At 31.7% G+C, this 12,152-nt stretch overlaps 1 protein-coding gene across 2 annotated transcripts; it reads right to left on the bottom strand.

Annotated features, from left to right (window-relative positions):
- Nucleotides 1-652: 652 nt before the first annotated feature.
- Nucleotides 653-11,727, bottom strand: LOC133174016 (serine/threonine kinase-like domain-containing protein STKLD1). 2 transcript variants are annotated; one of them, XM_061309057.1, is made up of 20 exons: nt 11,693-11,727; nt 11,523-11,609; nt 10,944-10,988; nt 10,578-10,652; nt 10,286-10,390; nt 10,035-10,105; nt 9,060-9,187; nt 8,333-8,532; nt 7,659-7,726; nt 7,039-7,142; nt 6,665-6,904; nt 6,494-6,555; nt 5,041-5,107; nt 4,778-4,906; nt 4,152-4,280; nt 3,861-3,992; nt 3,497-3,649; nt 1,946-2,028; nt 1,449-1,530; nt 653-713 (listed from the first exon to the last, which is right to left on the bottom strand). In XM_061309057.1, the coding sequence occupies exons 1-19, from the start codon at nt 11,717-11,719 to the stop codon at nt 1,456-1,458; spliced, it is 1,980 nt and encodes a 659-aa protein (XP_061165041.1). In that variant the 5' UTR covers nt 11,720-11,727; the 3' UTR covers nt 653-713; nt 1,449-1,455. The 2 variants fall into 2 exon arrangements, with proteins under 2 accessions (XP_061165041.1, XP_061165042.1); XM_061309058.1 differs by lacking the exons at nt 653-713; nt 1,946-2,028 and adding an exon at nt 3,269-3,348 and having other exon boundaries at nt 1,368-1,530.
- Nucleotides 11,728-12,152: the final 425 nt, after the last annotated feature.

Genomic DNA, 12,152 nt, shown 5'->3' with positions numbered 1-12,152 from the left:
CTTCTTCTCAAGAACAGCAAAGCCATGATTAGTCATATATATAAGGAAGCATCCTTGGGTTGTGTAGATTCAAATTTCTTCAAATCATGACCCCCGGGGGTAGGTTGGGGCCACAATGAAAGTTTAAACTTGTAGGAAAAGAAGCCACAGTTAGTCAAAGAAATATGTATCCTTAATTAGTTAGTGTTGATTCAATTTTGTTCAAATCATACTCCCCCCCCCCCCCCCCCTTTAGGTCGGGGCTACTTATGCATTTAAACTTTTCAATACTGAACCGATTTTTGCTTTTTTCCTAGCCACAATGCTCAGGTGAGTGATGTGGCCCATGGGCCTCTTGTCACATTAGTTGCATCTTTTCTGACCCATTGGTTCTGAAGAAGATTTTTAAAATATGCCATTAAATTCTCACTAATTCTTTATCTTCCCTTGACAGAAAGTGTGTTCCTTCATTTTTTTAGCTTAATTTGGCTCAGGTGAGCTAAAAGGTGGGTGTTGAACAAATTATCCATCAGATCCACCTAAATATGAGAAATGATTTTTCTAGCCATAAACTATACTATTTAGTAAGGAAAAAAAACTATATTCCAGCTATAACACACATATTTATCTTTAATAATTATCTTTAATTCAATTTCAAAATTTTTAAACAAAGCTCTTCTTTTCCAAGAGGTTGAAACAGACTAAAATGGCAATGACCACCCAGCTTTCTTAATCTAATAAGAGAATATATAAGCAATACTGAATAACTATTTTTCTTCATCATAATAAGCATAACCAAGTGCTTTAGATATACTATAGATTCATAAATACATGCAAGGAATTTATTATCGCATAATTTTGTGAGAAGCACCTCTTGCAAAATAAAATTACTCGCTTTTATTTTTATGGAACTGAACTCAATGTAAAAACATCTAGGACATCTGTACACTCACGAATTATTATTCTCACGATTTGACGTCTAAGGTCCATTTCACGATATTAAGTTAACTCGCGTAAAATAAGGAATCTACAGTATGTGCAGCACCTGCTAGTAGTTCAGTTACATTTTGTGACAACAAAACTTTTTAGTAAAATTCCCCTAAATGATAAAGTGACTAAAAACTGTACAATTAAGATTTTATTTTTGTAAACATTTAACAGTCAATCTGTATTAGATACATTTTTTTTTGTAAAATTTGTAGAATCATTAAGGCATATCACAGTACAGCATAAATATTACAATAATAAAGACATAACAAATGAGACAAAACATTTAACATAACTAAGTAACAATATCTTTAAGTTGTCTCAAGTCAACTTGTCTTTAAGTTGTATCAAGTCTTTTTTTTTGTTTATAAAAATCTGGAAATGAACCAATCTCATCCCACTGACAATACTGGCATTCTTTATTGTGAATCATTGTAATTCTCTCTGCTCATGATTAACTGTCACAATCAGATATGACATACAGTGGTATTATGCTGAAATTTTCTGTGATGAAGACGACTGTTGCAGCTTTGACAGGGCCTTCTCACAAGGACCCATAATGTCCTAAAATAACAAAAAGGCAAAAGGTTTCATAAAGGCCATGTAGTTAAATACATATTTTGCAGTTTGAAAACAGAAATATATAATAAGAGATAAAAGATAATACTCATAGATATGTAATCTTTTTTGAAAACTTTTTTATTGTTCCATTTTATAACTTTTGTAAATATAGTTTTGATTTATATTGTATAATATGATTGAAAATATCCATTTACAGTATATTATAAATTATTTATTAACCATTTAACTGTATGATCACTAAAAATCAAGTATTTACATGTATCTAGAAAGACACTTTAACATTACTGATTAAAAAAATATTCTCAATTTAAACATTGAATTAATATTAATATCCTAAAAATTAAAACTCAACTTCATAAATTAATTAATTATTGATCACATAAAAAAAATACATTACCCTGTTATCTCTGAAACGTTTAAAAATTTCAGAAAGTAAATCTGGTCCCACATTCAAATGCCTCATTTCTGCCCTTACATCATCTAAGCAACATAGAAACATATAAGCCCTTCACATAGGCAGCAGATATTGAAGTACAACATGCAAAGCTCTGTTAATTCTTGTGTGTAATAAAGCAAAGCTGTTATTCACTTTACAGTGCCAAGTTTTTTTTAGCGCAATATTCTATTGTTACAGTATTCAGTCCACAAATCTGCTGGGGTTATGGACATATTTCTTTTTAACTGTTGTCATACATTCCCTCCCCCCTTTCCATTTTTAAAGAATGACAATTATAAACTTATAATACTATAATAATATGCATTTTTATCAAAAAAAGGGGTTTCTTATATAGGAATGTATGTAAGTCATGTATATTTAAAAAGTTTGGTATTTCTGGTTCTTTTATCAAAAATAATCTGTAACTGTCAGAGAGAAAACAAAAAAATGGCTGTTAGAATCTGTTATACACACAAAAATGATTTAATAATCAAAACTTTTCTCTTGACCACGGACAACACAGATTTAAATTCCTTAACCTTTATCCACAAAAATCATTATCAACATATATATTAAACAAATTTTAAAGTTCATCTGTAATTTTGACAAAACATTTGGTGCATATAATACATGTAAATCCATGGATGTTTGAAATCAATTAATATACAGTAAAACTCAGTTGTAACAAAGTCCTGGGGTCCTGTGAATTTACTTTGCTTTATCCATAGTTCGACATTATATCCATATTATGAATTCATAAAAATATATACATGCATTGCAAATTCGCAATATGCAGGCTTTCCTCTTTATGACTGCTGAATATGTTCAGAGGAGTATAAAATACAAAATCTATCTTGGAGAACAAAAGTTTCTGTTAAATAAAATTTCAAATATAAATACTGAAGACAAAATAATGTCAGTTCAATGTCTTAAATTTTAAGACCTAAAAAAATTTGCTTCAAATTATGTAAATTTCATTATTTTTAACTTCTATGGGATATAAAATCAACTCACTACATCCATAAATTCATTATATCAGAGTTCATTATAACCAAAAAATTTTACAAAATCATTAAGAATTCAACCCATGACCCCCAAAAAACTTCGCTATATTCCCTTAATGGGCCATATCAGCTGTTTGTGCTAAGTGAGTTTTACTGTAGTCTCAAAGCTGTAATCTTGTAAAAATTACTGAACTTAAGATTTTCAAAGCATCGCCATTACACCTCCAACACCAACATAGGCTTACAAGCACCTAGTACATCACAATGGCCAACATCTCACCTCATTCTTAACAAATTTTTGTTGGACTTCCCTCATTATACTTTTAACTTTGAAACTTTGTAAGTCAATACATATTTCATCTATAAGAATAATATCAAATAATTTAAATTATGAATTCTTCATTGGTTTGACATATCCCAAGTAGTATTATAGTATTACAATTTACAGTATAATTTTTTGTTTCATTCACAAGTTATGTCCCCTTTATACAATCCACACCTGACTTACCATATTCAGCTAGTTCCATTACCAAAGTAACAATGCTTGCTACAACTTCAGCATTATCCTTGTGAAGCTCATAAGCTTTAATTATCTTTGGAATCCCTGCAATGTGTCCCCCATCTGGTGCCTCATCTGTCAGAACTCTATAAGCACTCTCCTCTGTAGGGAGATAAAATATGTATGATAAAGTAACAACTTAACAGTTATGCAAAGAATACATAATTATTCTAATGTTCATTTGTGTTTACATAAATATGTCTGTAGCACGTCATACTCCAAATATTAATAAAATTTTAAAAGAAATACATTTACTGTAAAATAATTGTTAATAACAGCAGTATTGCTAGATTATAACAGACAGTGTACTAACCATCAGGTTCTACAAGACTGGCCAAAGCCAGACAGGCATTTTTGACCACCTTGGCATTCTTACAATGTGTATCTATGGCATTGATAAGTAGAGCTACACATTCCAGGTCTCCAATAAAATCAAAATTCTTGTCTGTTGAGATAAAAAAAAAAAAAGAAGTTATTTCAAAACATGATTTTCAAGGCTCTTTGGAAGATAATTTTATGTCTAATTTTAAAATCTAACTTGATGGCAATAGATTTATAAGAAATAAAAATTGAAAATGGTGTTGATTTAGTCATCTACACCCACCATTGAGAGTGAGTGACAGGAGCGCTGCTGATGCTGCCTCTGCGACCTCTGCTGAATTCATGTGAAGTCTGAGGGCTTTACACACTTTGGTCATAGCATCATCATCTGATGCTATCTTTACATTGTTTTCTATGATAAAAAGCAATAAACAATTTTTTTAAAAACTCTAAACATATTTATAGCTATCAAATCATATTAAAAACCTATTCAATATTTTCAAGATTATATTTGTGAAGAAACTTAACACAGGCATGATAAATAATAGTTACTGTAGATTCCTAAATATACGCGAGGAATTAATTATCGCGTAATTACGCGAGAAGCACCACTCGCGAAATAAAATTACTCGCTCTTATTTTTATGGTGCTGAAATCAATGTAAAATCCCTTGATCAACCGTCCACTCGTGAATTATTGTTCTCGCGATTTGACGTTAAAGAGCCATTTCGCGATAATAAGTACTCACGAAAAATAAGGAATCTACAGTATATGATCTACCATGAGTCACATGTACACAATGAGTTACTAGTACATGTATAGGCTTCTATAAAAATAACTGAGAAAACATTATATCCAATTTAAAATGATATAATTGTTGATTGCACTGGAACTGTAGAAAGTATTTACCATTAACAGCGAGGCTCCAGAGGGCATGACAAGCAGTGGAACAGAGTTCTGGGTTAGTGATGTGTTTGTCCAGAGCTGACAACACCCTCTCTATAGCACCATACAAACCAGCTATACTGGCAGCATTATCTGATGTAATACATGTATAAGCCCAACTTTACTGTTTTATGAAGCAAGAGTACATTCTGATCTCGTGAATTTATCTTGGCAACAAAGACGGACAATGGTATTTGAATTTAATGTATGGCTTAAGATTTACCTACCTTGGGCAGCAATTGCCATGAGTAATGTACAAGCCACCTGCTGTAATTCAACACAGTCTTCATGTTCCTATAAAAGAAAAATAAAATAAAAATTGTGGGGTTTTGTGCAATTAAAAAATTAGCAAGAGGTCTGAATGCCTTACGGTCATCTGGGTATAATACAACCATACAAAGGACCCATAGAACAGTAGATAATTATTATAAAATGACACAAAATAGACAGAAACTCAAAAAACAGAGGAGAAGGATCAGGATATTCCAGGATCAGGGAATAAGTTTTCTTAAAGTTGAATAAAAATTCCCATACATGATCAAAATACAGCCTGCCTGATTTCAGAACCCTTTTTTCAGGGGCCATGAATATCACAGTTTTGGAAGAAGCACTCTTGTTCATAATAACCATGTGCATAGTGTCTCTGCAAAATATTCAGGAGCAGAGGGAAGATTTTCAAAATTATAAATTTTCACTATATGATCAATAGAACTCCACCCCAATTCCAGAGCCCATGTCCCAGTAGCCATAAATTTCAGAAGTTTGGAAGTTTCACCCTTGCTCATCATACATGTAACCATGCACTTATTTTGTCTGCTTAAAATCTAAAATCAGAGAAGAAATTTTTTATGTAATTGATGCATTTTCACTATATGATCCTAATAGAGCCCCGCCTTAAGTAACTCAAGAACATCTGGCCCTGGGTCAGTGAATTCATAATTTTGCAAGAGGTATCCTTGCTCATCACTTAGTTTGTCTGTCTAATACCTAAGAGAAGAGAAGAAAATTTTCAAACAATATATGCATTTTCACTATATGATTAATAGAGCCAACCCTAACACCAAAACCTCTGAACCTGGGGCAAAGAATTTCACAATTTTGGAGGAGACTGCTTTTGTTAATCCTTTCTATGCACTTAGTGTGTCTGCTTAATATACAGGTGAGAGAAGATTTTTGAAGAATTTATGCATTTTCCCTATATGATCTATTGAGAATTTGACAATTTGGTAGAGGGCTCAATGCTTATTACAATCATGCCAAAAGTTTGACTGCTTGATGTCCAGGAATAAAGAAGATTTTTAAAGATAGCACTAATTTTTATTGTTTCAGACCCCAGGGGGGCAAGGACCATGAAATATAGTTTTTGTTCCCCTTTACCCATAGATGCCTTATGCCAAAATTGGTTAAAATTGGTACAACAGTTTCAGAGAAGAAGCTGAAAATGTTCAAATGCTGATGCACACCCAACAACAATGATGAAAACAGATAGCAATAAGTCACCTGAGTGACTCAGGTGACCTAAAAATTTATCTTTGCTCCTTACTTTGATATGCAATATGTACTAATATTAAATGTGTAATATTTTTTATGAATATAACATCTAAGTTAAAATAATCTAAGAATGAATTCTACCAGATATCAGCCAGTAGTTCTGATGAAAAAAATTAATAAGACACCAACCTCCATGGCCAAGGGAATAACAGATATTATTTCCGATGTAAATAAGACATCATCTTTGTCAGCTGAAAAATGAAAAAATAAAGGAAAGAAATGAGGTTTGGCTTGACTCCTATAGGAGAAAACAATACAAGTTTTAGTTGTACATTGCATTATTTAAAATCTTATATTTACCTGATATAACAAGAGAGTTGAACAAATTGCATCCAGCTATCTGGATTTCTTTGACTGGAAGATTGTTCCTCATGGCTGCTTTGATCATCCTCTTCCCATTGACATCCATCTGGAAGTTTTCATCTTGTTTAGAAAGCTCCACTATGTATTCTAAAGCCTCTGCAACACAGTCTTCAAAATCCACCATTGTAGCAATGTATTCCAATACTTTTAATATATTTCCTTCTTTTGGTACTGGACCTTCAATACGACATTCAAAAAAATTCATAAACACTTTTTAAACACAGCCATATAAAGCAAAGGAATTTTGCATTTATTCGTCTTGACAATATTATACAGGACAATTTTTGTCTCAGAAGTAATTTGAGGTTTACCTTTCACTCTTTTCCCTGATTTTTGTCTTTTCCTTTTCTCTAACTGAGAAGCATCACTTTTCTCAATACAGCTCTTGACATATACATTTTTCTCCATAAGGTCTCTGATAATTAAAACCCCTTTGGTATTACAATAAATTTACAAGAACGTATCATATTCATGTGAAGAAGATTTTTTTTTTCTGTTAGCTATGAGAATTTGAAACACAAGTAATTGGTATTGCAAAGCTCAACAAACTTAATATATAAGTGAGGCATTGTCTCAAATTTAACGAATGTTCAATAATGTATAGTCTGACTTTTTTACAAATATGGAGTTTTGTTCAATATGCATGTTATGGCATATAAAACAAGACTGCAGTAATATGCATCAGAGATCCATAGAAGAATCATCTATGCAAGTTATTCCCTGGTAGAACTTTTTGTTACTTATCAATGGACTTGCTCCAACAACCTAATAAGCAGGTAATGCTAGATGCACCATCCAAACAAGTTTAATTGGTCCAAGTAAGGCTTATATTTACTTGGGATATGGCATGCTTTATCGGAGTGAGCTTAATATTGAAAAGATTCACCCTCAGACTATGTATGGGTATGTATTCTTAGTACAATATCCTTACTTTGCAGTGGGTCTGTTATTTCTCTTCAGCAAAACTCGAATTAGATTGATTAAATCTCCAGAAAAAGTCTGAAATTGAAAATTTTCCAATTACATTTATTCATAATACTGGCATAATACTGATGTAAAAATATTTAAGTATGCAGTCAAAAATTGTTATCTTGAACTCGATTGGATCAATTTGATAAAACTTTGAGATATCCAGGGGTTTGGGATAATGAGGTTAAAATATGTAAAGAAAATGTGTTTCAGTTGGGACTTCCAACTCACATTGTCAAATCCATGGTATCTGAGATACTGACATTCAAAATAAGAAGTTCAACTGTATTAGTAAACACAAAAAATGCAGCTGAACCTGTCAAGTGATGTATCAAAGAATTGGCTTCATACATAACTTTGTTTTTTTATATTTCTATGCATATTAAGCTAGTATTTGTTTTAGAATAAAGGCACTATGCTACTGGTATATTTTATATAAATTTAGGCTTTTTAAATTTAAGCTTAAGCCTTTTTACTTATTATTATTTTTTGTAATATGTAAAAGAAAACTACCTCAACCCCACCATCTTTTGTGTATCTGAATTTTTTTAAAAAGTACATTTGTCCCTCTTTTTCAAATATTCTAAATGCTAGAGATATTTACTGGTTAAAAGAAATAAACAAAAACCATGGTACCTTAGCAACATCTTCAAATATTTCCTCCAGTTTATATGGGTCCTCCCTGACTTCCCCCAGTCTGGTTACCGCCTCTGCTTCACTCAGAAAGGAAGCTGTCGTTAATTCAAATAAGATACAACCCAGAGACCACACGTCTGTGGATTCACTGAAGTCTGCCCCTTTTTCTGTCAGCTCAGGGGCCAGATAATTTGTCAGCTCTACAAAAGAGAGTCATCTCTATTATGTCATCAGGCTGTTAGAGTGTCACTTCCCTATAATCTTTCAATATTGGAAAGACAAGATAAAAGCTATCAATATTAACTTTGCTAAATAAGTAAATCATGTTCAGCAAACACTCGTATGCATGGGTAAATTGATGCCCATTATGAGATCACTTTTTTTTACCCACACAAAATAATGAAATATTAATAGGCCATACAAAATTATGCACATAGAGATGCAACTTTGATTTTAGTTGTCCATGGTGATTCACTGAAACAATGTTATTCTGCAATATTTTTACATGAAATCAACTTGATGCATTGGGAATCAAAACTTCAAAACAAAGCTTTACTGTACTAGCAAGTATTGTGTCAAATTGGATAACTAGGATTTCTCATGCAAAAATAAAAGATCTCTGCAATCTTGTATCATTCTTTTCTATCATCCTTTAATAGTTCTTTAATTTTTTTCTAAACCTGACAGGACATTAATTGATTATTAGTAATACAGATAGGTATCATACTGCTGGTTCTTCTTGTGCAGGTCCTGGTGTCACACATGACGGACGCCACAGCAAAATCTGCCAGTATTAAAATGTCTTCCTGGAGTAATGGCTCCTCCACTAGGAACACGTTAGTCACTCTCAAATCCCTGAAAGAAAAGATATGAAATGATCCATGATGAATTAAAAAACTCAACTAACAGTCTAGTTTCTTTTCCTAATTGGAATTATTTTTAAACAATTACTTTTAACTTTTCAAAAAAGTGTCTTTATTTTTCATGGGTACCCACATGAAATATATGGCCTTAAATAAAAAAAAGAGTACTAGCAAAGTCATGAAGAGCCCCAAAGTAGATTTATATCAATAAATTTGACCTTTTCACCACATATGAGCAAGTGGCTTTAAAATTTAGACGTATTTTTTTTTTATTTTGTACTGAATATGAAGATTGTACTTTAAAACAATTATTCAAGTCAATGGATCACAAATCTTGAAGTTTGACCTTGATCTCTGACAAAGAGCCTTCATAATCTATATGCATCTTTCTGATAGAAACAGTCTCAAATGTGGTAAACAAGATGTATGAAGTAATTGCATCACAAATGCCAGTCATCAATAATCTTATCCTTAACCTTTTACCAGGTGACCCCAAAAAAGCTTATTTGTCTCTCCACCTATGTAAGAAATAATAAGTTTGAAGGTTAAAATTAATGGTGCCTTCCTCCATCCGTCCTCTTGTAAATACTTAGTACCAAGTCACAGGCAACTGACATTACTTATTTTCTTTTAACAAAAAAAATACCTACTTCCTAATAATTAGTTTCAATATGGACAGACAAACATGATGATAATTAACATATAGGGTATCCACATTTGTGTCCCTTATAAATTATTTGTAAAAGAATCTTTTTCCCCTTCTCCTAGCTGTATACATTTGAAGAAAGCATTGAAATCAACTTATTTTGAGTATGTCAGTAAAAAAAAAAGACAATTACCTGTGTAGTATGTTTTTACTATGAACATATACCAGGGCTTCCATTAGTTGTCCAATGTATTTTTTCACAGTCTGAAATATGTTTTTTATTATAATACTAACAGATATGTATAAATCTTTACTTTCATCTAAATTTCACAAGCTCTCATTTAAAAACATGAAAATAAACTCTACTGAAAATACAAAGATACTTGAGATTAAAATAAAGTTTATTTCATGTAATTTGCAATATATAACAACTATATATGTAACCTCTTCTGGAATGGCCTCCTTATTTTCTCTTGCTCTCTGAACCACATTTCCAAGATGTCCTTTTGGGAAATAATCCATGACAATGATCATATACATAGAAGAATCCTAAAAGTAGAAATATCTGTTACAGGAGACTGTAAATCAACAAAGGAGAATAACAGCACCATCCCAAATGTACGTAATTGACTCTCAATTAAATTCACTGAATAAAGGATAATGTTGGAATGTTAAAGTTTGGGGTTTTTTTATTTTGCAGACAAAAAAAAAAAGATGGCAAAACTTTTCATTATACCTCTTTTTCCCATGTTACAAAGAATTCTTTGTAACCAGATATATAAGGGTGATCCAAAGCTTGCAATGCTACAGCCTGTAATATAATTAATTTCATAAATGAAATATCTATATGGAATATATTGTGTGATATAATAAATGAAAAAATTATTTCATTCAAATAATGAATTCAATTAAGAATATATGTGTACAATGTATCTAAAACAATTATAAGCTAACATGATAAAATTAATATGTCCTTTTTTTTAATCAAAAAGGCAAATGATATTAAAGTTAACTGTGTTGCCTTTAAGAAAAATTGTTCTTATTTACATCATTCATTAAAATATATAACCGATGGTGCACTCAGTAATTAACTTAGTTTTACCTCCCGAAAGGCTAAATTTGCTTGACTTTCATCATGGCATTCAACCTGTCAAAGAATTATTTATAAAATCTAAAACAATTAACATCATTTATTTAAGATTTCTTTTTACAAATCAAGCTACAGTGCATTTAGGTAAGTAGCAATGGTATACACATATTTCATGACATCAAGTGATATTAATCAAAACTAAATATCATTTATACAAAGATGGGTTGGTGTATTAGTAAGCAGTAGAATAGAATAGCAATATTGTGCAAATCCACGTCATTGAAACTGATAGAAACATTTTTTTTCTCAAAAGAATCATTAGAGCATAACTTAATTTCCCCACATTTTATGTTATTACATTAACATAGCCACGTGCACTATACATGATGTATACCAGTGTAAAAAATGCACGGTATGCACCATGTTTATTTTTAGAGCATAAAAGTACAGCACTCCTTTTTTTAAAACTAAAAAATCAAGTGTTCTGACTAAAATGACTGAGCAATGTTGCCACTCCACAGAGGCTTTCATACCTTTATAAACGGATGGAACTTGAAAATATTTAATCTACAACCACAGAACCAGTGATACCTTTTTGATGACATAGGTTTTTCCATCTATTTTACTCTCCACCTTAAGAATAGTGAACTGGACACCTTTGCCAAGCTGTTCCAAAATCTAGATAAAACAAAAATTATTGAGCCATGTTCATAAAACAACACCATATATTCATTTCTAATATGTAAACATAATGCGAGTACCTTGAAGTTCTCCATACTTGACAACATGAAGCTAAGTAAATGCGCATGCGTATGTTATTAAAAACATTTCCCGCGATTTTGTATAAAACTTGAAACTAGTAACATTATAATTCCGGATTTTTTACGCTGTGTAATCATTTAATGCAGTATAGGTTAATTAACTACAATTCTCATTTTATAATATCAAATCATCAGAATAGAATAATTTTCAGGATATTTTTCTATGGGATGTCCCAGATAGACCGATAGAATGAGAATGCGGAACCCCTTCATTCGATCCGTCTCCAGATTATATGTTAGCGTTCGTTATGTATTTCCGATGTAAACAAAATGTGTCTTGTCACATGACAAGTAAGAGCTTTTCAAAAAGCTAGTCTGACCAATAAATCAAAATCTATGCAACGTATAAGCAAGAGAGGTGCTAGAGGTCCGTCAGCAGGGAGCGACATAGTTGCGATAC

Source organism: Saccostrea echinata, unplaced genomic scaffold (genome assembly GCF_033153115.1).
Source record: "Saccostrea echinata isolate AGI-Se365-2 ecotype Australia unplaced genomic scaffold, CSIRO_AGI_Sech_v1 ptg000057l, whole genome shotgun sequence".
Classification (NCBI taxonomy): Eukaryota; Metazoa; Mollusca; class Bivalvia; order Ostreida; family Ostreidae; genus Saccostrea; species Saccostrea echinata.
This window is presented reverse-complemented; position numbering and strand designations above follow the sequence as displayed.